The 25,913-nt window shown below is 48.4% G+C and overlaps 1 protein-coding gene across 1 annotated transcript; it reads right to left on the bottom strand.

Annotated features, from left to right (window-relative positions):
- Positions 1 to 1,638: 1,638 nt before the first annotated feature.
- C6H3orf22 (chromosome 6 C3orf22 homolog) lies at positions 1,639 to 4,575 on the bottom strand. Its single transcript, XM_044254848.1, has 3 exons — positions 4,487 to 4,575; positions 3,688 to 3,819; positions 1,639 to 1,870 (listed from the first exon to the last, which is right to left on the bottom strand). Exons 1-3 carry the CDS (start codon positions 4,573 to 4,575, stop codon positions 1,639 to 1,641), a joined length of 453 nt encoding a protein of 150 aa, XP_044110783.1.
- Between the last annotated feature and the right edge of the window lie 21,338 nt (positions 4,576 to 25,913).

Raw genomic sequence — 25,913 nt, forward strand, 5'->3', positions numbered from 1 at the left:
AACACACTCTAAGTGGAGATTAGCCTGCCTCCGACCCCAGTGGGAGGAGATCCTCGGGTGTCTGCTTCCTTCTACCAACAGGCCAATACTGCCCGGTGCACAGAACACCCGGTTTGCTTCCCAACAGAGCCTGGAGAGACCCAGGTCCCCTGACCCCCACTCCCCATCCCCCAGGGGCTGTCCTCTGCCTGGAGCAGGCTTGAAATCACCATCCTGTTCCTCTCCAGGGCTTGGGGAGGGCCTCTTTTCAATTCTCACCAGGTACCTCGTTCCACCTTCTTTCCAAGACAATAGGGCCACTTGCCCACCTTACTCAGTGCAGCCCCCTTGGTCATCTTCAGAGCCCCCACACCCTTCTCTCCTAGCAAGGGGGCTATCGTTACCATCCCTGATTGTATTTACCCTCCCAAGGACTCCAAGATGAACTTCTGGTCCCTTTCTCTGTAAAACAGAGAAGCGGGAAACCCTTACATTTCCTGCAGGCACCCTCCTCCAGGGGTGCTGCTGTGACAAATCCCAAAGCAATCCCACCATTCTCTTGACTGTCCATGCTACTTCTCTTTGAAGACTTGGTAATACACCAACAACATGGTATTGGGCTCCTGTATTAACATTTCAGAAAATAGGGGCACCTGGGTGGCTCAGTGGGTTAAAGCCTCTGCTTTCAGCTTAGGTCATGATCTCAGGGTCCTGGGATTGAGCCCTGCATTGGGCTCTCTGCTCAGCAGGTAGCCTGCTTCCCCGCTCTCTGCCTGCCTCTCTGCCTGCTTGTGATCTCTGCATGTCAGATAAAAAAATAAAATCTTAAATTTTTTTTTCAGAAAATAGTAGGCCCATCCCAGGTTCCCCATCTACCCAGAGACACTGATTATTACCTACCACGCACACACAAACACATACACACACATGCACACACGTGCACACACACATACTATTTCCTAATGTACGTAAGATGGGAGCATATCTGACACACTTCTGTCGTGCTTTAAAAAAATCTGAATACAGGGGCGCCTGGGTGGCTCAGTGGGTTGAGCCGCTGCCTTCGGCTCGGGTCATGATCTCGGGGTCCTGGGATCGAGTCCCGCATCGGGCTCTCTGCTCAGCAGGGAGCCTGCTTCCTCCTCTCTCTCTGCCTGCCTCTCTGCCTACTTGTGACCTCTCTCTGTCAAATAAATAAAATCTTAAAAAAAAAAAGAAGCACTTCTGAAAAATTTTAAAAAAAAATCTGAATACACTTTTTAGATTGTTCCAGACCAACATGTAAAGAGCTCTTCTTCATTTCTGTGGCGGTCTGGTAGGTCAGGGTCTGGCCGTGGAAGATCAGTGAACAGCCCCCTAGTAGGGGACATAGGTGGTCTCTGATCCTTTGCTATGGCACTGTAATGAATACCGTTGTCCACATATCCTTATCAGGTGTGTGAGTGCACCTTCAGCATCACTTCTGGGAAATGACGTTCCTGCTCTCTCTAAACCGCACACCAACCCCTCAAGATTGAGCCTCACCTCATTTTATAGACAAGAAAATGGACGCTAGGAAAACAAAACAGTCCGGCGGAAATAGGATTTGAACCTGAAAAGTTTATTCACATGGTGTGGCTGATGAGGCGATGAAGAGCCTCATCAGAGCGGTTCCCCGCACTAGAGTTCACCTCTGTCTGTGGCTGCTGCTTGGAGCGCCAGGGACCGGGGGCCGAGAGGGAGGCCGCGGGGAGCGGGGCCCTGGGAGAGGCTTCTGGAGGGGTGGGCGGCGCGGGCACCTGGCCCGGGGAAGCGGCGGCTCACTAGCTTGAGTTCCCAAAGTTGGCTCTGAGGTGGCGGTGGTGGTGGACGGTACAAGCAGGACAGTGATGTAAAATCTGGGGCCCCAAGCCTAGAAAAGACACACAGAACCCCACGGGTCTAGAAACGTCGGCCAGGGCCACGACCAAGACTCTGTTCCCAGCCCAGATCTGCCCCAGGACCCCACACTGAGCCTCTGCTGCCCTCCTAGCCACCACCACGCCCCACCAATGTCCACGTCCGAACCCCCACAGGGTTCCCATGTGGGGCCTCAGACATGACCAGGACTTGACCCACCAGGCCCGCACAGACACCAAGTGAGTGTCATCTTCATGGCTGCCAGTAGCTGCACGGCCTCCAGCAGGGGCACAAGCACTGTATGGCCATTTCCCTAGTGAGGTCATTGCCCCTCTCCTAGTCAGTCTTTTCCAACAGCTACATCAGGTCTGGGCATGCCACCCTCCTGATCCCTAGACTTCAGTGGCCCCCCATTCCCCCTCAGACAGATGTGGGCATTTAGCATTCTCCATCACCTGTCCCCTCACCATCCTGAAAAGCAGAACTTCAGGTTCCCTAAAGGGGACATCATTCCATCCCGCCTCAGGACATTGGCACTTGCCTCCCACTGCCTGGAGTTTCTCCTTCTACAAGCTCCCTGCTTCTCACCTGGGCCCCCATGCTCTCTCCTGTCCTCTCTCCCCATCCCCACTCTGCCCTACTTTGGCATCTGCAGATCGTGACCCTCCGGCCCGACCGTTCCTGCTCTGGTTGATTCCCCAACAGAAGGCTGGTGGGAGTTCCGAGGGTGGACGATGAGGTGGGGGATCTCTCCCAGCTCCCCACTACTTTGATGCCTTTGGCAGAGGCCCTGTAGCCACAGCCACCTCCCTGCCCTAGGGCTCTTGGCACCTGCCCACCTGTCCCACCCAGGGGAGGGATCGGCTCCCAGCCGGTGCTGGGCCCTGGTGGGTCGAGGAGCCCCCCTGCCTCCTGAGCTCCCTGACACATTGCCGACAGCTTCAGTTTGTCCTCCAGTTCTTGGCTCCGTGTCACCCTCCAGAAGTGCTCTTCCCATGACAGTCCCGCTGGAGCAGGTTCCAGCACTGAGTCTGGGCCTGTGCGTAAAGTCTGACCGGTCCCCGGCAGACCCCGGGCTGGCAGCTGATCCCATTCTAAAGAAGCAGAAGCTGAGACTCAGCCCTCAGCCTCTGCAGTTCAGCATCCCATTCCGACATTTGGAGCAAACCCACAGCCAGGTGAGGGAGGGAACGTGAGACCAAGACAAGAGTCAGGGCCAGTGTGGGCAGAGAAGAGGCATGAATCTGCATTCCCGCGCATGTGTGTGTGCATGTGTGCACACGCGCACACAAGTGTGAGTGTTTATGTTGCCTCTCTGGGTCTCAGGTGTGGGTCTTTCCAAAGGTGTCTGGGTGTTTGAGTATGTGTATGCTTGTGGGGGGAGGGCATTTGTGAGGACATGGTCAGTCTAGAAATGGCTAGCGTGAGGGTCCCCGTCCACGCCTCCGCCCTCAGAGCAGGCTGCAAGGAGACCGAAAACTTGCTGGCTCTTCCTCTGTTTTGCCTCTGCTGTGTGGAAGGATGGTGGCTAAGTTGCCTCCTCAGGCCTGTTTCCACATGTGTGGAATGTGGACAGAGGACTCTCCAGTTAAGACCCTCTCTGAGGGTCCTGTGCAGCCTCTCCCACAAACTGCCTTGCTGTGGGAGGCACCACCGGAATTTGGTGTCTCATTTCTGAGCCTCAGTTTCCTCAGCTTGGAAGTGCAGCCTGCTGGGAGAGGCACGTGTGTGTGTGTCGCTGTGCAGACATAGGGGCGAGGGCCAGCAGCTTGAGTGTGGGTGGTGGGCAGTGGGCTGCAGTGGTTGTCGGCATCCCAGCCTGTGACTCACCCTCTGACTGGGATGGATCTCGTTGGCACCAGCGTCTTCTGCAGGGGCAGCTGGTCCCTCAGTGAGGTGCTCATCTTCGTGACCTCCCAGGGCTGCAGGAACTCTGTAGTGGGTTCCGTCAGCCAGGAGAACCTGCAGTGGGCACCTGGCATCTTTAGGGAGCCTGTGGCCACCAGCCACACAAATAGCTCTTGCTCATCCGGAACTTTCTACATGCCAGTCATCATTCCAAGTGCTTCATCAGCACTAACCTGACGCCAACTCATAACCATTCATACATGAGGAAATTAAGGCACAGAGAGGTCAAGTGATTGGCCCAAGGTCACACAGCTAGGAAGCCCTCCGAAGTTGCTACATTTTTTTCAGGACCCATCAGTGCATTGATGCCGCTGGCCGAGGTCCCAGAGCTGCCCAGTCTGGGGTTCTCTGCTGGTTCCAGAGTGCCCTGGGGCTTTACAAGCTACACCCCACTCCAGTCTGACCCCATAAGACCTTTGGAGGGGCAGCTGTTCATGAACATACTCCTCAGGTGGTCCCATGAGGCCACTGGCTCAGAGGGAAAGATCCAGCTAAGCTCTGGGATGGTCCCAGCAGTTCCTGGCACCTATCTAGAAGCCTCAGCTCAGATTGCGAAGAAGGTGAAGAAAATGAACCCCAGACTGTCACAGAGCTGCTAAGGGAACTCCCTGTGGATGAGAAACCTCCTCCTGGGTCCACTTTTTACACCCCTGGAATGTGCTTTTGGTGTGGTCTTCGGGAGGAGGCAGGACTTGGCCCTAGGGGTGTCGGGATCTAGTACCTGTACGGAAACTTCCTGGCAAATTCTTCCTGGGCCTTGTTTCTACTCTTCTTACCCTGGGGGCACTTCTTGGGGTCCTTTGAGTTCATCATGGAAGGGGGTTAAGCTGTGGCACACTTTTCAGCCATGGCTGGAAGGCAAAAGGAGGCCTGTCAGAGCAGGAAAGGAGGTGGAAAGAGCCAGGCTGGATCCAGACCAGGCACCCAGCTTCCCCTCAAGACCGCAAAGGGAACAGAGGATGGGGCCCCTGCCCACCTCCCAGGGCTGAGGGAGAGCTGGGTCATGTTGGCCTGTCACCCATGCCCGACCTCACCCACTGCAGCAGTCATACATGCTCTCTCATGTGAGTGTGAGAGTGTGCGTGTGAGAGTGTGTGTGTGTGTGTGTGTGTGTGTGTAAAACCACCACTTGGGATGGTTCTCAGCTGAACAGCCCATCTCAAACTCTGGCAACCATGAATCTGTGCTCGTCTCTCTATTGCTGGGACTTTACAAGTGTTAGACCAATGGAACCACCCAGGAGGTATCTTTTAGAGCTGGGCTTCTTTCTCTCAGCATAAGCCCCCCACCTGTGGGAACCCGCCCAGCTGTGTGTATCAGCAGGTGGTTCTTTTTCAGGGATGAGCAGTACTCCATGGTGTGGCTGTGCCACGCTTTGTTCAACCCTCAGCTGCTACAGGACATCTGGGTAGTTCCTGGTGTGGGGCTATGGCAAATAAAGCTGCTGCAAAAATTCATGTCCAAGTGTGCCCGTGAAAATAAGTCTTTGTTTTCTGGAATATAGTAGGATGCTATCGCTGGGGCATATGGTAAGTCCATGTTTAGTTTCAAAAGGAGCTGCCAAAAAACCTTCCAGAACTTCTGTGCCATTTTCCATGCCCACCAGCATACACAAGTGATGGCCTTCTTAAAGCAGCTGGTGCAGAGGCAGACAGATCAGCGCAGAAAACAGTGGGGTTAAGGCCTGACCGCTGGTGTTTCCTTTGCCATCAAATTGTGCAGCCCTCACCCACCAATGGCTGTGCTAATATATCTTCGCTGTGGTCTAAACAGCCATCGTGTTGTGAACGTGTGACCTCAGAGCCTCTTGTGACAGTGCCAGCCTCCTGCCAGAAATGCCAACAGCTCCTCTTGTGGCCCGGGCCCTCAGGCCCACCAGGAAGCTTCCTGCCCCTCCACCTACTAGCCACCTGGCAAAGAGCTTTGCTCACAGTGCGGCCCTCTACACCAGTGCTGGCTAGTGGGGGCCTCTGTGGTCTCTGACTCTGGACCATGGCTCTTATAAGGACACTGGGATCCCCTTCAGGGGCCTGGCTCCATAGCCCTTCACTGTCAGGAAACCAGGGCAAGTCCCTAACGCTGGCCCTCCTCCTGCTAAAAAGCCAGGAGAGGGTCCTGGTCCAGGACAGGTGCCTGTGTCACAGTGGGAGGCACAGGCCCTGGGGTCAGCGAAGTGTCTGCTAAGCTCCATGCGTGACCTCATTTAATGTTCTCCCCCTGATGGAAAGCAGATTATGGTCATCCTTGTTTTCTGGGAAAGGAACATGAGGCTCTGAAAGGTTAGGTGCTTTGCCTATACCCCCACCCACCTGATGAGTAGGGAATGAGGTGCGGTCCAGAGTGGCCATTAGAGCTCTCTGCAGCTTCAAACAGTCCTGAACGGGGCTGGGAGAGGTGACCATACCAGTGACTGACCTGAGGATACGTCACCACTACAGGAACCCAGTGGTCTGGAGAAGGCGGGGAAGGGGCATCCCTCAGTCCCACCCCATACCTACCTGCAGATTCCTAAGCCATGGGCGTGACCCCACAAACTGACATGGCTGAATCTCTCTCCCTCAGGGGCAGAAGGGCCACTGCAGAAGCCAGGGAAGGACTCTGACACCAGGGCCATCTGTCCCTGGTCGTGTCTTGCTCCTGCTTCCCAAGCTGATCTGGGACTGTCCTTCTCAGCTATCTAGGCTGCCTCCCCAAATCCTGGTATGACCATGATGGGGGCTTGGCTCAGGGTGTGCTGGCAGTGTCAGGAAGACACCAGATATGAGAGCTGTTATGCCCCTTAACACCCCCCTCCAACGCTGCCCCCCCCCCACCGGCTACAACACTCTCTTGGTTCAGTGACATAGAGAGGCACAGGCCTGGGTATACAGAGCCTCCAGCCAGGTGGGAGTGGATGAGTGGATCTTCCAAGCTGCAGGCTACTCACAGGCTGGCTTATGTAACACCAGAAGGTTGGGAGCTGGCCATGGTCCTGGCTGGAATGCTACCACAGGAGTACTGGCCCTAGGGCCCCACCGGGCCGAGCCCACAGGGTCATTGCGACATCAGAAGCCCCTGAAGTCACAATCAGTTACACTGTGGTGGCTGAACCATGTGGCTTAGCCCAGAGTGGCTGTAGAGATGGGAGGGAGTGCTCAGGGCTTACTGGCATTCCCACACCCCATACCCTGGGCTGAGCATCCACCTGAATACATTCCACAGTAGGGATCGCTCCCATGCAGATTCTGGGAACAGAAGAGATGCCCCAGAACTAGCTAAAACCTTACTTTGGTTGCAGAAAAGTGATCCTGGCCGACTCTGACCTGAGCCTTCGCCACAGCCCAGCAATCATGGGGGTGAGGGTATGAGAGGTTAGGGCGGGACCTCAAAGACCAATTTCCTGCCTCCCAGTCTGGGCCACTGCCTTCTGTGTGGCCTCAGGCAAGCAACTCAGTTTCTTTGTGTCTGTCTCCCAGACCACATAGGTGTTTTGAAAAAAATCGCTCTGGTGGCAGTGTGGAGAACGAAGTGAATGGGGCCAAAAGTAGACCAGGGGGCTAGACCAGGTACCAAAGGCAGTAACATGGTTGAGGGATGGTGGCAACTTGGAATGAGGTGGTGATGGAGATGGAGTGAGGGGCATGGATTTGAGAGATTTCAGGAGACCCAGTTAACACAGACTGGTGGCAGAGGCTGTGAGTGGGCCAATGAGGACTCTGGGTTTCTTTTATTGCATATGTAAGGGCCTACTTAATCAGAGGGAGCCATTTTGTTGCAGTAAACTTAGAATTGACCCTGCCCCTCCCAGAGGAACTTACTTGCAAAGCCTAGATACAAGGGAGGGTCAGGCCAGGTGAAGACATCCAATCAGTAGGGCGTGCATATATCTACTAGGGTAAATTGAAATTCAATTGGCCACCCGTGTGTTACCTAGCAGTTTTTTTCTGTGCATGGCAGACTTAGCATGACTATGCAGTTTTCCCTGTGTATTGCAATCTCATGGACCACCTGTGTATAGCCTGGCTAAACTACCTCTATAAAAGTTAGTCTGTGAGGCTGGGAGGGGTCTCCTCTTTGTAAGAGATGGCCCTGACCAGTCAGTTTGATTCTCAATTCTTGGCACGAAATAAAGCTTTGCTTGACCTTCGCTTTGTATCAGTCTCACTCCTTTGATTACGGACCCTAACATTGGAGGGGGCACCCGGATTCAAATGACGAGAACTGAGCCAGCATTGGAATTTTTGGGAAAAGCCTCTGGAGGTATTGGGATCTTGGGTATTGGGATTTTGTCTGTCTGTCTGGTTGCGGAGCTCCAGGGTATAGCCCACAGGGGAGAAGCTGGATGCGGCCATGCTCCCCAGGGCTGGAGTGGATGCGGGGATGCCCCATCCCTCTGCTGGTAGATCCCATGGGCGGTCGGGGGGTTCGAGCCCCCTAGACGGTTAGGGGGTTTGAGTCCCCCTGAGCGGTCAGGGGGTTTGAGTCTCCCTAGACGTGTGGGGGGTTCGAGTCCCCCTGGGCGGTCGGGGGGTTTGAGTGCCTGTAGACGGTTTCCGGGGGGTTCAATTCCCCCTGGGCGGTCAGGGGCCTGCCGGGGGGTTCAAGTTCCCCTGGGCGGTTGAGGGGTTTGAGACCCCCTAGGCAGTTGGGGGATAAAGAAAGCCCCCACCAGTGGCAGGTTCTGGGTAAGAATCTTTGGGCCTGCGGTTGTCTTTGCCTGGTCCTTTTGCTGTCTGTTGTGTTGTTTATTATGATTGAAGGAATGGGGCAAGCAGAGAGTAAGGGGACTCTGACTTTCATCTCTCTGTTCTTCATAATAGATGTGAGGCTTCTCGCTCACTCATTTTGTGTGTTAAGGGCTATGATTGGAGCCAACTGGGGTTAGTCTAATGCCGGGTTAAGGTGCCCAATGCTGATGCTCATTGGAGCCGGGCATGGAATAGGAGTGCCTAGTGGGCCACTTTTGGTAAGCAGAACTGGCACTGCGGGATGAACCGACCTTGAGACAGAGACTTTAAGGAATATTCCCAAGCAGCTGCCGAAACTCCCTTTATTTGGGGGAATTCCTTGCCTTCTTTGGCCTAATGTGGACTGCGTATCCCCTCCTCCTTGCTAGTAGGAGAGCATGGCATCTGAAGTGGAGATGGTTATTTGTCTGTCTCAAGGTTTTAATGGGTAATTGTTAAAGTGGCTTCCGAAGTCTTTGGTAATCTGAAACTGTGAAGGGTTGCTTGAATGACAAATGGAATTAAATTTGTTGGACATGTAGGTCTTAACCAAATGGAATAAAATGCTAGAGCATTGGCTGTTGGAACTGGGTTTGTGCTTTTGAAATCTGCTGGCGAACATGTTCTGTGCTTAACTGATTGATAAATTTGCCATCTAAAGAATTCTGTTGTAACAACTCACAATTGGTTTATATTTAGTCTTCAGTAGAGGTTAAGGTATTTCTAAGAGTACAAAATTCTGTTAAATGTAATTAAGACTGATGGAAATGAGAAAAGCAACTCTGTATGTAAAAAGTAGGAAATATGTAAAAGTTTGAATTTGAAGAGTGCCTGACTGTGTGAATCTGTCTGTATGACTCCACCGCTTCGGCTACGGAGTCTGAGTGGGCTGCACCCTGAGTCTCGCGGGGTGTCATATGGCATAACAGTCATCTACTCCACGGAGTAGCCTGCTCTGGGGTTTATATTGACAGATCTTAGCTAAGATGTTCTTAAGTTTCTGTGAGGGACGCGAGCAGGACAGCATCTGAAAGATCCCCCTCCCTTTTGTCTGCGACATCATTCACGATGGGAGGAAAATCTAGTAAACTCGAATCTGCATACTTTAAAAAAAAAGACACTGGTATAGAAAAGCTGGTTTTCTCTCTGTTTAAAAAGACAGAGTTTTCTTAAGTTAATTGATCTGTTATGGTTTTCTCTTTGCCTGCCCAGAAAATTCAGTTTCTATGTTTTGTTTTATCAGGTGTTTAACATCCCTAATTATATTTAGGCATGTGTTTTAAAACTTTCTAAGGTTTTAGCAATTGTTGACAAGATTTAAACCAATGATAAACTTTGGGTTACATTTGGGAAAATGCTATGCATTTCCTAAAGTTTTAATATATTGATAGATGATCATCACTTGATATTGTGATTATGGAAATGTTACGTGTCACAGAAGTAACCTGATTTTCTTGCCAGTTACATTGTAAATTCTCATCTCACCAGCTCTTTACCATATCTATTCTGAGTTTTTGTCATTTGTAATTGTTTTAATTCTCTTGTAAGATAAATTCCGTCTTAAAGAAAATTCATATGGGAGACTTTCAGGACAAATACAGGTCTTTGATGTGTTAAAATCCTGGAACTGAAATGGGTAAGAATTAACAAGTAAAAGCTGCATTCGGACTAAACCAGAATTATTAACATGGGACTAGGTGAACTGAAAGATTGTAATGTTGTATCTCTTGATGTTTTGTCTTGTGTTTGCTCTTCCAGACTAGGGGCACTTTTTCTTAAGTTATCTGTAACTTACAGAGATAAAATGTAGTCATTTGTAAACAAATCAAGGTATTCAACTCTTTCTCTCTATCTGAACCCTCTGAAACCAAAAGTTCTCAGCAAGTATTCTTTCTTCCATGGCAATCTGTCATTTGCATAAATTCAATAAGAATCCGTTCTCCTAGAATCCATGAAACAAGATGGGATAAGGAGGGAGACAAACCACAAGTGACTCTTAATCTCACGAAACAAACTGTGGGTTGCTGGGGGGAGGGGGGTTGGGAGAAGGGGGGTAGGGTTATGGACATTGGGGAGGGTATGTGCTTTTGGGTAAATTGGAAGGGGAGGTGAACCATGAGAGACTATGGACTCTGAAAAACAATCTGAGGGGTTTGAAGTGGCGGGGGGGGTGGGAGGCTGGGGTACCAGGTGGTGGGTATTATAGAGGGCACGGCTTGCATGGAGCACTGGGTGTGGTGAAAAAATAATGAATACTGTTTTTCTGAAAATAAATAAATTGGAAAAAAAAAAGAATTTGTTCTCCTTGTAACAGGACACCATGGGAAACACTGGTTCTTTTACCATGGCTTTGACTGGAATGTCATATTTGAAAAGACTCAGATATGACTAGACAGCTTAAAGGAACTAAGGTTGACTTTATAAAACCTGGAACCGTAAAGCCCTTTGGAACTGTTGGCCTGATACCTTGCTTACAGAGTTCCCAGCAGCCTCACCAGGTGAGTAAAGGATGTTACTTCCTGGCAGGTGCAGGAACCTCAGGATTCTTTGGGGGCCTCTGGAAGAGGAATTCGCCCAAATCGACAGGTATTGTAGGCATGTCTGATGGCAAGTATGTAGCTTGGCTTCTGGCCTGGAGAGGCTATCATAAGTTCAACCTAGAGATTCCTTACGAGAAGTTCCAGCAGAGCAGATTCTAAAAGATTTATATGATCCCTCGCTGTTCTTGCTGAGATTTACGTAAGTAAATAATTAGGCCAAGCTTATTAAAACTGGACTTGTTTTTCAAATAAATTAGTCCTGATTTGGCTATCTCTGAAAACAAGGTTTATTTTAAAGAGAAAAATTATGTTTTAATAACACACCTTTATGGATGTTAAATTCTAGATTTGATTGTCTTTAAATGTTTGTTTACTTAAGCCAGACAACTTGAGGTAAACTTCAGGGAAGATGCACAATAGCTCATTTAGACAATCTTGCTTGCCAGTCAGTCAGCCCCAAATATAGGAAACTTCAGAAAATTGAAGGATTTGAAGGGAAGAATCTGAGTTAGTGGGAATAGCAGAAAAAGTGTTTAACAACAGGGATGCATAAGAGGATGAAAAACAGACCAAAAAACTAGTTAAGGTTTTGGCATTACATGAGACAAGGAGGAGACAGGTAGGGGATAGTAAATGGAAGGAAAAGCCTAAGCACAGAGAAAGCAGTGGGAAGACTTAGATTCAGATCAGTGCACTTACTGTAAGGAAAAAGGACATTGGGCCAGGGAGTGCCCCAAAAAGAAGATGGCAATGCTGGCCACCAGAGTAAAAATTAAAGTTGAGGGGAAATTCATTGATTTTTTTGGTGGACACAGGAGCCCAATTTTCATCATTACTTAAACCTATGGGAAAACTAGTTGGAGAGGAAGTCTGGGTACAAGGAGCAAATGGCACAGAGAGACATAAATGGGCAACAGAAAGGACTTTAAATTTGGCCTCAGGAATAGTTAAACATCAATTTTTGGTCCTCCTTAATGCCGCATATAACTTGATGGGAAGAGATCTCCTCCACAAGTTAAGCGCTGGCATTCAGTTCTCGGAAGGAGGCATGACTGTAACCTTGAGACAACCCATTGTACAAGTGCTTATGGCGGCAGTAGATGAATACCTCCTTTAAGAGCCAGTCTCAAAACCAGAGGAGACAAAGGGGGGTATCCTACAGGACGAGTTTCCCGAGGTCTGGGCAGAAGGGAAGCCCCGTGGCTTGGCCAAGGAACAACCTCCAGTGGTGGTACAATTAAAGGCGACAGCTATGGCTGTTCCCCTTTGGCAGTACCCCCTTCCCCGGGAAGCAAAGGAAGGGATCAGAAAACACATTAACCGCCTCCGAGGAGACGGGATCCTAGTTCCTTGCAAATCTCCATGGAACACACCTTTACTTCCCATCAAAAAAGCCGAGACTGGGGAATACCGACCCGTCCAGGACTTGCAGGAAGTTAATAAATGGGTTGAAGATATCCACCCGACGGTGCCTAACCCCTATACCCTACTCTCCCTCCTGGGCCCCAGAAGAACTGTGTATACCCTCTTAGATCTCAAGGATACATTTTTTTTCTGCATGTCTTCAGCAAAGGAATTCTCAGCACCTTTTTTGCTTTTGAGTGGTCCGGCCTACAGGAAGGATTCCAAGGCCAGCTCACCTGGACAAGACGTCCCCAAAAGTTCAAGAATTTGCCCATTATCTTTGACGAGGCCCTACATGAGGATTTGCGTGAGTAGAGAACCTCCAACCCAGGAGTCACTCTGTTACAGTACGTTGATGACTTGCTAGTAGCCGCTGAGGACTATCAGTCATGTTTGCAGGGGATGAGAGCTCTCTTACAGACTCTGCAGGAAAAGGGTATTGGGTGTCAGCAAAGAAAGCACAGCTTTGTCAGAGCCACACCACTTATTTAGGCTTTGATCTCCATGAGGGAGTGTATTCACTGTCTGAGCCCAGGAAACAGGTGATCACCTGACACCCCCGCCCCACCCAATCCCAACAAATGAGGGAGTTTCTTGGGACGGTGGGCTACTGTAGGCTGTGCATACCGTGGTTTGCGGAGATTGCCCGAACTCTCTACGAACTGGCAAAAGGAGGGCTCACTATGATAGAGTGGACAGCTGAGGCAGAAGGATCATTTCAGGAATTACAAACAGCCTTACTGAGTGCCCCAGCATTGGCCATCCCAGATGTTGCCAAGCCCTTCCACTTGTATGTGGATAAAAAAGCAGGGGTGGCCAAAGGAGTTTTAACTCAGACTCTGGGGCCTTGGCAAAGGCCAGTAGCCTATCTTAGCAAGAAACTAGATCCAGTAGCAGCTGGATTCCCCCCCTTGCCTCCGCATAATTGCTGCCACAGCCCTCCTGGTCAAGGATGCAAGTAAATTGACTTTGGGTCAAAATCTCATCTTGACCACCACCCACGTTATTGATGGCCTTCTCCGGACTCCACCCGACTGATGGATGATGAACATCCGAGTGACAGAGTATCAGGCCCTCCTCCTCAATGAACCAAGAGTGACCTTCTGGCCCCCACCGGTGCTAAATCCAGCCACACTGCTGCCAGAGGAGCTGGCTGACCATGCACACGACTGTGGGGAGGTCCTAACCCAAGTCACAGGAATAAGGCTTGATCTCAGAGACAGTCCCCTCCCAGATGCCAAGATGACTCTGTTCACAAATGGGAGTAGCTACATGGTCGATGGAAAGAGGTATGCGGGGGCTGCAGTGGTTTCTCCTGAGCAGGAACTCTGCACAGCAGCCCTGCCACATGGAACTTCAGCACAAAAAACAGAACTGATTGCACTCACTAAGGCACTGCATAGCCAAAGGTAAAACCGCCAACATCTATACGGACAGCAGGTATGCCTTTGCTATTCTCCATATACATGGGGCTATCTATAAAGAAAGGGGCCCATTAACAGCAGAAGGAAAAGGAATTAAAACAGAGGAGAAATATTGACTCTGTTCCAGGCTATTTGGGACCAAAAAGAGGTGGTTGTTATGCATTGCTCGGGACACCAAAAGGGATTTCAAAAAGAAACCAAATAGCAGATCAAGCCGCAAAGCAAGCAGCCCGAGAAACAGTGCAAGAGCTAGTTACACTCCTGGTTCTAGCCCTACCAGAAAAACGGGACTATTCAGAGGAAGATTTAAAGTATTTACAAAAATGGGCTAAATTAGACTACAAAGGGGACTGGACTAAGACTAAAGCTGTGGGGGTGGTCAGGATGACAGTAAATGGTCCCTTCCAGCGAGGCTCCAAGTTTCTCACTTGGTGGCGCTGTATCCAAACCAAGATCCCAGGTTGGTAAGGATGTGGTTCCACCTCCATCTCTGTCCCAGTGTGGGCAGTCTGGATCCCTGCATGGGCTTTTTTAAAAGACAGATTGTAATGCCTGAAGTGACTGGAGAACAGACTGATCAGTCATTTCTGCTAGGGCAACCTCTTGTAGCCAAGGACAGAGCGTGGGGCGGGGGGAGTCTCCCAAACATATTTCAAATGGGGTCACCTTGTTTAAATAGGGTGTACATCGTGCCCTGAGGAGGGCGAAAGGAAGGAGATCCACCCATCCACTGCTAATCTCCAGAATTAGCTTTGTCAAGGTCTATTTAAGAGTCCGGTTCATTCTCTCTATTTGTCTAGAACTCTGGGGCCGGTAGGCAAAATATAGTTTCCAGTTAGTACCCACAGCCTTGGCCAATGCCTGTGAGACTGAACTCACAAATGCAGGGCCATTGTCTGACCTGATTGCAAGAGGCAGCCCAAACCTAGGAATTATGCTTCTAGTAGCTTTTTGGCTACCACCCCTGCCGTCTCATGTTTGGTGGAAAAAGCCTCTAACCAGCCTGAAAAGGTATCTACAAAAACTAACATATACTTGTGCCCATATTTTCCAGGTTTCATTTCTGTAAAATCTATTTCCCAATAAATTCCTGCTTCCTTACCTCTTTCCCTTTTCCCTCTTCCCATTCTAGTTCCTCCCACATTAACTGCCTGGCATTGAGCACATCTATCAACTACATCCTGAACCATATGCCCTAATTTAGAAAAAAAGAAAAAAGCACCCTGGCCTTGTGGGCATAAATCCCACCTGGTCATGACACATAATCATTTTAATATGATGCCGAATTTACTTTGATAGTATTTTGTTGAGGATTTTGGAATCTATATTCATAGTTTTCTTGTTTTGTAGTGTCTTTTTCTGACTTTGCTATCAGGGTAATCACGACCTCATAAAATAAGGTTGGAAGCATTCCCTCCTTTTCAACTTTTTGGGAACTTTGATGAGGACTGATGATAATTCTTCGTAAAGTTTTGGTAGAATTCACCAGTGAGTCCATCTGGTCCTGACATTTTCTTTGCGTGTGTGTGTGTGTGTGTGTGTGTGATTCTTATGGGTTTGTAATTGCTCTGAATAGAACTTCCAGTACTATGTTGAATACAAGTGAAAGCAGGCAACCTTGCCTTGTTCCTCATCCTAGAGGGAAAGTTTTCAGTCTTTTTATCACTGAGTTGGACATTAAGTTTGGGGTTTTCATATATGGTTTTATTATGTTGAGGTAGGTTTTTCCTATTACTAGTTTTCTGAGTGTTTTTTTTTAATCAGGGAAGTGTGTTGAATTTTGTCAAATGCTTTTTCAGCATCAATTGAGGTCATCATGTGGGGTTTATTTTCATTTTTCTCTAATGTGATATATTTGATTGCTTTTCATAAGTTGAACCATCCTTGCATTACAGATGTAAAGTTCACATGGTCGTCGTGTATAATCCTCTTATGTTGCTGAATTCAGTTTGCTAGTATTTCACTGAAGATTTTTACACCAATATTCATAAGGGATTATCAGTCTTAGTTTTCTTGTAGTGTCTTCTGACTTTGGCATCAGGGAAATGCTGGCCTCATAGAATGAGTTAGGAAATGTTTCCCCTTTTACAATTTTTTTGGAAAAGTTTGGAAAGGATTGATATTAGTTCTTTAAATGTTTGGTAGAATTCAGTGAATTCACCTGTTCCAGGGGTTTTCTTTGTTGGGTGGTTTTTGATTACTGAATTAGTCTACTTACTACTTAGGTCTATTCAGATTTTCTATTTCTTCATGATTCAGTCTTGGTAGGTAGTGTATTTCTGGGAATATGCCCATTTCATCCAGGTTATCCAATTTGTTAGCATATAGTTGTTTATGATATTCTCTTTTAATCCTTTTAATTCCACATAATCAGCCATCAGTAGTTAATAGCAGCAACAGGCAGTCAAAAAAACAAAAACAAAAACAAAAAAACAACCCTGAGTTTTGAAGGACAAGGTCCTATTGCCTCAGTAAGCCACACCATGAACACGGGCCCCTGTGCCTCTGGCTGCCTGCCATGGTGCTGGAAACATGGAATAGAAGTTCACTAAAATTTACAAGCCTCTTCACCAAGCTCTCCCCTAGATGCTGTTGGTGTTTAACCAAATTTTAGAGCTCCCAAACACTTGCTTCAGACCATTCCTTCCAGCTCAGTTATTCTTTCAGTAGAAGGATGGTTTCCTGGAGTTCCTACTCTACCATTTCCATAATGCCACTTCTGTTCATGTATCTTTATTGTTGAGTAGCATGCCTCACTGTTTAACCATTCACCCATTGTAGGGCATTTCAATTGTTTCCATTTGGGGGTTATTATTAATAAAACTGCTATAAACAATCATGTACACACAGAGATGAATACAAGTCTTTGTTTCTCTGGGATGAATGCCCATCCAATGGGTTTTTAATTTCTGCTATCATATTTTGCATTTCTAACAGAAATGCATGGTTCTCAGAACCAAATCCTATGGTTCTCAGAACGTTACTTCTGAAGGGATGTCCTAGTCTCTGTTCCTGAGTGCAATACATTATCTTTGAGCATATATGCAATCTCTGTTTCTTTCAAGTCCTGTGCTTCATATGATTTGTATGTTCATGTTAAATGTTGGAGATATTTCACTTGGAGGTTGATGAAACTGTTCTTTATCCTGATTCTAACAGTGGCTTTACAAATGTTTGAACCAAAAAAAAAAAAGAAAAAAGAAAAAAGAAAAGAAAGAAAGAAAAAAGCTTCATTTTGTTGTAAGTAAATTATGCTTCAATTAAAAAAATATTTTTTCAAGTTTGAAAGCTCTGAGCTTGTGTTTATAGCTTACTGAATCTGGGCATCACTGTCCAATTTTCTAACTGGGAAGTTTATTTAGGGACCCTTATCAGTATCTTTAGGTCTTTTTCTATGGACCTGTCAGAGTCCCCTCTGAGTCTGAGAAATCAAACTCTACCAACCTCTGGCCAGAGAAGAGTGAAGGGCTTGTTGCCAGAGTTCTGGCAGCTCAGTGGGCAATGTGTAGGATTCCATATGTATTTGCTGGGATGGCATCCACACCTTCATTTGATCCCAGATGCCCCTAGTCAAGAGGCCTTTGGTTTTAACCACCTCTAGAAAATAACTCTAGAAAATACTTGCCAGTGTGTGGAAAATGCTTTGTAGAGTGCCCAGAGGTGAAAGTCTCACTGTTTCCTTTTTTTTTTTTTTTTTGACAGAGAGAGATCACAGGTAAGCAGAGAGGCTGGCAGAGAGAGAGAGAGAGAGAGAGGGAAGCAGGCTCCCTGCTGAGCAGAGAGCCCGATGTGGGACTCGATCCCAGGACCCTGAGATCATGACCTGAGCCGAAGGCAGCGGCTTAACCCACTGAGCCACCCAGACGCCCCAAAGTCTCACTGTTTCTTAAATGGATTTTGGGTCTGCTTGATGTCAGCTGGCCCCCACACCCCGACCAGACAAACATGGTGTCACTAAACTTTGATGACTTTGATGAGAAACCAAGCTTCTTGACTTTTCCCTTACATCCTTATAATTTTTTTTAAAACCCACCTATGTACTTTTCTTTCCAAAGTTTCATTGTTATTTGCCTCTCCTGCTATTCTGAAGGAAATTAAATAATACCCAAGTAAATGAGGAGACAACCACCGTGTTTCTGGACTGTAAGTTTTTTAAAAAAGATTTATTTAAAGAGAGAGAGAGAACACAAGCAGTCGGAGTGACAGAGTGAGAGGGAGAAACAGGCTCTCTGCTGAGCGGGGAGCCTGATGAGGGGCCCAATCACACAACCCTGTGATTGTGACTTGAGCTGAAGGCAGATGCTTAAAGACTGAGCCACCCAGGTGCCCCTAGAATGGAAGATTTAATATTACTAATATGGCAATACTACCTAAAATATTTCACAAGCTCAATGCAACTCCTATCAAAATCTCATCAGATTTGTACAGAAATCAAAAAGCTGATTCACATAGAATTTCAAGGGGGTGCCAATTAGCCCAAATAAACTTAAAAAAGTGAAACACACTTGAAATACTTATAGCTCTTGATTTCAAAACTTGCTACAAAGCTACAGTAATCAAAACAGGTGGTACTGGCCCTGGAGAGACACAGATCAATGGAATAGAATTGAGAGTCCAGAAACAAACCCACAATTATAGTCCACTGATTTTGACAAGGGTGCCAGGACCACTTGGTGGGAAGAGCAGTCTCTTGGACAAACGGTGCTGGGACAACTGGAAGTTCCACATGCAAAGGAATGAAACTGGGCCCTCATCTTATATGAGATACAAAAATTAACTCAAAGTAAATCCAAAACCTTAATATATCTAAGACTCTTATGAAGTGTCTTCTAGGGACATCTGTGTGGCTCAGTGGGTTAAGCATCTGCCTTTGGCTCAGGTCCTGATTCCAAGGTTCTGGGATCAAGCCCTGAGTGGGCTCCTTGCTCAGTGGGAAGTCTGCTTCTACCTCTACCTCTGCCCCTATACCCCACTCTTGTTCTCTCTCTCTCTCATAAATAAATAAAATATTTTTAAAAAATAGTCTAAATTATAAAACTCTGAGAAAGAAATATAGGTTTAGCTCTTTGTCACCATGGATAGGGAAAGGGCTTCTTAAATATGACACCAGTAGAATAAGCAAGCAAAGAACACACAATTAAATTGGACCCCATCAAAATTAAGACCTTTTTCTTCAAAGGACACTATCAAAAAATTAAAAATAACCCATATGAGCGAAGAAAATAGTTGCAAAACAGGTATCTCAGAATATGTATGGAACTCTTATAACTCAACAACAACAAGACAAACCATCAGTTTAAAAATGGGTAAAGAAAAAAAAATAAAAAATAAAAATGGGTAAAGGACTTAAATAGATGTTTCACCAAAGCAGAAGTACAATTAGGCATCTACTCAACACTGCTAGACATCAAGGAAATGCAAAACCAAACCACATGAGATACCATTTCAGGCCCCTTCGGATGGCTATTATAAGAAAAACAGAGAAGGAAAACGAGTGTTAGTGAGGATGTGGGAAAATCAGGACCCTTGTGCAATGCTGGCGGGAATGTAAAATGAGGCAGTTAAACATCAAGTGATCATATGACCCAGAGATTCCACTTCTAAGATAAACCCCCAAAGAGTTGAAAACAGGGACTCAGAGTGATACTCATATGCAAAGGTTTACTGAAGCATTCTTCACAATAACCAAAACGTGGAAATAGCTTGTGTCCAACAAGAGATGAATGGGTAAAGAAAATGTGGCATAGCCATACAATGGAATCTTACTCAGCCTTTTAAAAGGGAATGAAATTCTGATCCATGCTACCCCACAAGCTTTGAAAACATCAGGCTAAACGAAATAATCCAGTCACAAAAGGGAGAATATTGTGGGATTCCACTTCTTTTTTTAAGAGAAGAGAGTGAGAGTGTGTATCTGCAAGTGGAGGGGCAGAAGGAAGAGAGAGAAAGAGAGAGTCCTAAGCAGGCTCCATACCCGGCACAGAGCCTGATGCAGGGCTCGATCTTACAACCTTGAGCTCACGACACGAGCCAAAATCAAGAGTTGGACTCTCAACTGACTGAGCCACCCAGACATCCCTGTGTGATTCCACTTATGGAATCTATAATAGACAAATGCCTGGAGGCAGAAAGTAGAATAAAGCGTTCCAGGGGCTAGGGAGGGGCTAGGAGTTGGGAGTTACTGTTTCATTTAGGAAATGCCACTGAACTGCATGCTTTAAGGCGGTTAGTTCATGTTATGTGAATTTATCTTATTATTAACCCACGCACACATACACACACATGCACGAAAGTCTAGAACATCTTGTTTGCCAGAAAGGCAGTGATCAAAGAATGATGAGACATCAAAATGACACAGAACTAGTTCCAACCGGTCAAATCAGGACCACTGTGTTTTATTACTCCAATGGGCTGTCACTCAGCTCCAACAGCCTAGAGCCACAACAGGAAGAGTCTCACATGCAAGGTGTTAGCTCACAAAAAGTGAGCCTGTGAAGACTAGGTACACTCGGATTCCGTCGGCAAAACTGTTGTGACGGGAACAGGCCAGTTGCTGCCAGGGCTTAGCACTGGGGAGGAGTAGACTGGTTTCAGATGGGCACAGGGAACACTTTAGGACTGTGGAATTATTCTGAATAATGATCACGGTGGTGGCGACCTCAGTGAACCTGATGGTAAAGGAATTTGTTGCCAGTATTTGAAGGAGATTCACTTAGAAACGCAAATTCCTCATTTCTCTTAATTCTTTGTGGGCCATTGGGCGGCAGGGGGGTGCGGGAGGGAAGCTTCCCCGAAGGCCCGCATTACCAGGGGGCAGTAGTGGGTCAGAGACTGGAAGCTGCCTCGGGTGCCTGGGCACTTCCCACTTAGCACCTGGCCCTGAAGACACACGAGGCTGAGACTCCTGACTTAAAGAGAATTTTGCCTGACTCCTAAATGGATTACAGGGCAGAACAGGACTGAAGCGGCCCAGGGACTGAGAGCTGTGTCTTGGGAGCCGAAGGCCGGGGCAACTTGCGGGAATCTGCAGGAAGAGCGCACTCCTTACTCAGAACCTCCGCGGACCCCTGCACAGGCCTTGCTCAGCCCTTCCAGGCAGCGGCGAAAGCTGGCTCTCTGGTGCCATCGTGTGGGCACAGGCGGAAGAGCAGCAGTGGCTCCTAGATTTACCACCTCCCTTCGGGACTTTGCCGGCCCTAGAGATTTTGAGCATCTAGAGAGGGCAATAAACCTAGGGGTGCATATATCGTTCTGAATTTGTGTTTTCATGTTCTTTGGGCAAGTACCCAGCAGTGGAATTACAGAAGGCAACTACACGTACCGTGGTGAGCTTTGCAGAGCGTACGGTTGGCACCCGGGACAACACAGGTTTGAACTGCATGGGTCCATTTGTATATGGGTTAGTATTTTCTCTTCCTTATGATTTTCTTAATAACATTTTCTTTTCTCCCATTCACTTTATTGTAAGAATACAGTTTATACTACATACAACATACAAAGAACGTGTTAACCGTTCGACTGTTGATGTTAAGAGTAAGCCTTCTGGATAGTGGGATATAGTTGTTAAGTTTTGGGGGAGTTGGAAGTGAGGTTTTGTGCATTTTCAACTGTGCAGGCTGTGGGCACCCCCACCCCCGTGTTGTTCAAGAGTCAATTGTATATAATTGTTGAATCACTATGCTGTGCCCCTGAAACTTGTATGATACTGTAGGTCAATGGTACTTCAGTTATGGGGAGAGGGGAGAGTCTGCCCCAGTGGGCCAGCAAGAACACTTGTCCACAGGCTTCTCTGGTTTGGAGGGATGAGCCGGAGCTGAAACCACATTTGCCCTCAGAGGTTCTGGAGCCAAGAGCTTCTGGATGTTTACATTCCCAGGGTGGACAAAACCCTCTTTGTCCTGTTCATTATCTTTTCCTTTCAATTCCTTCTTTCTGACATTATGATTGTGACCGAGGATTTTGCCTGGGCAATGAGGTTTCTTCTGGGAGAATGCAACCATCCTCTCCTTCTCTCCCACCTCCAAGGCTGCCCGAGGGGCAGGCACACCCAGATCTTGGGACCTTGAATCCTGCTGAAAATTGGGAGTCTGGGGCCTGAGAGTCCATTAAAAAGAAAACCTGGGACACCTGGGTGGCTCAGTGGTTTGGGCGTCTGCCTTCAGCTCAGGTCATGATCTCAGGGTCCTGGGATTGAGCCCTGCATCGGGCTTTCTGCTCAGCAGGGAGCAGAAAGCTTCCCTCTTTCTCTCTGCCTGTCGCCCTGCCAATTTGTGATCTGTCAAATTTTTAAAAAATGAATCTTAAAAAAAAAAAAGGAAAGAAAACTCAAACTGCATGTTGTTAAACACAGAGACCCAAATTCAACTCTGTGAGTAGAGTGCTGTGTTTGTAGAGTGGGGGGCCTGCAGGGTGAGAGAACGCTTCCCCACCCGGGGTCTGGCTCGTGACTACTGCTAAAGCAAGGACATTTGATATTGGTGACATTTCACTAGTGTGAAATCCTCAAAGCTTGTGTCTTCGCCCTGAGTGCTTGTTGTGGCCAGGGCCTGTGGTGAGAGTTGCACCACGGGGGAGGACAGTGGTCCAGAGATTACATTTTCTCAGGACTGCAGTGATGAGCACTAGGGCCCTGGCACCTCAGGTAGCTGTGTGAGAAGCCAGGAGTCTGGCGTCTTTCCCCAAATCCCACAGTCAGGTGGCCCTAGAAAGGGGAGGCATATGCCCACAGGGCTCTCTGTGGGGCCATCTTTGTACCCGGGGCCGTGGGGACAGGGGTCTGGGAAGCTCGGCCAGCAGGGGCAGGTGCAGAGAGGGGCTGTCCTGAAAGCTGGGGTGATGAAGGTACTGGTGAGCTGCTGAAGTAGGAGCACCTCACCCCACCCCGCGCCTTGCCCCAAGCACAGGCCAGTCCCTCAGGCCATTTGCGGCCAGTCTCTGGGTCTACACACCGTCCTCAGCCATCAAGTGCACAGGGCGCTGCTGAGTCCGACAGCGCACCGCATCCTTTCTTCCCTCCCGGGCTCAGGCATCCCGACTCTCTGCTCCAGAGTTTGCAGCACAAGGTTCCACGCTGATAGTCAGATGCTGGAGAGCAAAGACCTCCCGCCCACCCCATGAGCTCCAGGCCTGGGCCAAGCTCACAGGGCAGGGCCTGTGCGATGCAGGGATTCCTAAGACTTGAAGGCAGGTCATCCCCGGTCTCCTCTGAGACTGGGTGACAGTGGCAAGTGGACAAGGACCCCTCCGCATCACTTGGCCAGTATTACAGAAGAACCCAATGTGTGTGGAGAAGATTCCAGAGCACTCTCTAGAAGGCTCCTTGAAATAAAATGCCCCAAAGCCCCAGGTTCTCCCCTCCCACCAGTTGGTTCTGGCAGGAAACAAGAGCTGGCCTGCTCCAAGGGGCTGGAAGAGTCCCAGGGGTAAGGTGCAGGAAGATGGGGTAAGGTGATGGGGACCGAGGGTCACAGTGGGGAGATGTTTGCACTCACAGTGGGAAGGGAGGGGTGCTGCAGCTGTGAGAGGGCCCACGGGTGGGTTCGGGGCTCCCAGCCCCTCTGGTCTCTTCTGAATGCCTCCCATTCTCTGCACCCAGCTAGAGGTGAGGTTAGGGTCCTATCAAAGAGGCCCCCATCATCTCCCAGGACACAGGGCAGGTGCAGAAGGGTCTGGAAGGGCAAACATGATACCCAGCACAATCATTTTGCAGGGGCTTTGTGGGGCTGCACCAGGTGCCAGAGCAGCAGAGAGCGGCTAAGTCCTACCCTTTGCTCCATCACACCCATGAAGCAGCAGTGTTCTCCCCGCTAGCTGCCTTCAAAACTAAGCTCCAGACCTTTCTCAGCAGGTGTCATCCTTCAGCCCCTTGGGGTGACAGCCATCCCCTTTCCCCCACTGCCGTGACTGCTGTCTGCTTTAGCTGTCTGTTCCAGCATTTTTACCTCAGCGGGTGGGAAGCCATTTGAGAGCAGTGCTATCTCTGGATTCTTCCATTTCACTGACACTGTTGGTGCCTGTGGCGAGAGATGAGGGCTCTTCTGTCCCAGACATGCCCCCTCCATGCTGCTCTTACCCAAAGTTGTTCCCTGAGAACTTTCTGGTAAATCAAGCTCACTGTCTACATCTCTAAGCTTGAGCAAGTATTATCTTTTCTGATCCTTTCCTTTACTCCAGGGCCAGAATCACTTCTCCAGGCCTTTCCTCCAGGTGCTCAGGCCCCCAGGAAGGCCTTTTCCAGTCTCCTCACTGAAGAGAAAAGGCCTGGAGCTGAGCAGCTGAAGAGGGCCTGATGTCAGCCTTGGTCATTTATTTCTGGACTAGTCTCTCAGTCCCTCCCAGAGGCTGGACCCTAATCCAGAACCCTTTGTTCCACACTCTCCAGAGAGCACAGGTCTGCACTGATGGGGACCAGCACTTAACTCCTCATGATGAGGAAGCCAGGGTGTGACTTCTTCTCCACACTTTCCCCAAGTCCCCTTCATGCCCAGTCCCTGTCTCAGCATGACAGTGTCTGGGCCCCTGAGTCCGCATGGCTTCTGTCCCTCAGCTCTCACCTCTGGCCACGGACTCTGGAGGAAACTCGCCCCGACACTCCCACCCCCCAAACCAGACTTCCTGGAGTTAGTCACAGCTTGTCCCTCTCACCCTCTGATGCTCCAGCTCCACAGTCAGAGCCTGGGACCTTCTGTACCTCCCAACCCCTGGTGAGTCTGCACTTTAGTGAAACACCCCTTTACTGCAGCTTGAGCAGTCTTTGAGCAGGGAGACAGAGAATATCAGTACATTTGTTTTCATGCCACCATCTTAACCCAGAAGCCATTTTACTTTTATGCTAGAATAACTTTTCTTTAGTGCTTTGACTATTATAATTACTTCATGTTTGAGGCAAATAAGACCGGTTTCTATTTGTAGTGGTAATAAGAAGTTTCCTTTTGAAAAACATATACTTAATTACTTATTTATTAAATGTGAGTTGATTTACGAAGATGTTATCGAGTAAATAGTACAAGTAAAAAGAGACTATGGCAAAAGTCATGAGTGACAGAAATTCAGGAAACACGGGGCTTAATGAATTTCAAGATTTCTTATATTTCTGAAGTTTAATGATTTTTTAATGATTAGAAAGATAAAAAACATACTTAGAGGAGGAGTCAAGATGGTGGAAAAGTAGCAGGCTGAGATGACATCAGGTAGCAGGAGATCAGCTAGATAGCTTATCAAACCACTGCAAAGACCTACAAATCCAACGGTAGATCGAAGAGAAGAAGAAGAGCAATTCTAGAAACAGAAAAACAACCACTTTCTGAAAGGTAGGACTGGCGGAGAAGTGAATCCAAAGCCACGGGAAGATAGACCCCGGGGGAAGGGGCCGGCTCCCAGCAAGCGGCGGAGCAACAGAGCACAAAATCAGGACTTTTAAAAGTCTGTTCCGCTGAGGGACATCGCTCCAGAGGCTAAACCGGGGCGAAGCCCACGCGGGGTCAGCGTGGCCTCAGGTCCCACAGGGTCACAGAAGGATCGTGGGTGTCTGAGTGTCGCAGAGCTTGCGGGTATTGGAACAGGAAAGCCGGCAGCAGAGACAGAGCCGACAGTAAGCTCGCAGCTCGGTGTTGCCTTGAACCAGCCACAGGCTTGGTGAGCTCGGAGTGCAGCCGGAGGCCAGGGAGCCGGGAGTGATTGGGCTTTTTTCTCTGAGGGCGCACTGAGGAGTGGGGCCCTGAGCTCTCGGCTCCTCTGGCCCGGAGACCAGGAGGCCGCCATTTGTATTCCCGTCCTCCGGAACTCTACGGAAAGCGCTCAGGGAACAAAAGCTCCTGAAAGCAAACCCGAGCAGATTACTCAGCCCGGCCCCTGGTAAGGGCGGTGCAATTCCGCCTGGGGCAAAGACACTTGAGAATCACTACACCAGGCCCCTCCCCCAGAAGAGCAATAAGAAATCCAGTCAATACAAAGTTCACCTACCAAGCAGAGCAGCAGAATTCTAGTGGAGGAGAAAGCAAAGCATGGAACTCATGGCTTTCTCCCCATGATTCTTTAGTCTTGCGGTTAATTTAATTTTTTTAATTTTTTTTTCC

Source organism: Neovison vison, chromosome 6 (genome assembly GCF_020171115.1).
Source record: "Neovison vison isolate M4711 chromosome 6, ASM_NN_V1, whole genome shotgun sequence".
Taxonomy (NCBI): Eukaryota; Metazoa; Chordata; class Mammalia; order Carnivora; family Mustelidae; genus Neogale; species Neogale vison.

What these genes read in the sequence shown, in the direction of transcription:
- C6H3orf22 (XM_044254848.1), bottom strand. Translation starts at nt 4,575, where the DNA reads ATGAACTCAAAGGACCCCAAGAAGTGCCCCCAGGGTAAGAAGAGTAGA. An exon ending in GCCAGGAAGTTTCCGTACAG is followed by an intron (nt 3,820 to 4,486) that starts GTACTAGATCCC and finishes TGCCCACTGCAG; the next exon opens with GTTCTCCTGGCTGACGGAAC. An exon ending in AGATCCATCCCAGTCAGAGG is followed by an intron (nt 1,871 to 3,687) that starts GTGAGTCACAGG and finishes TGTCTTTTCTAG; the next exon opens with GCTTGGGGCCCCAGATTTTA.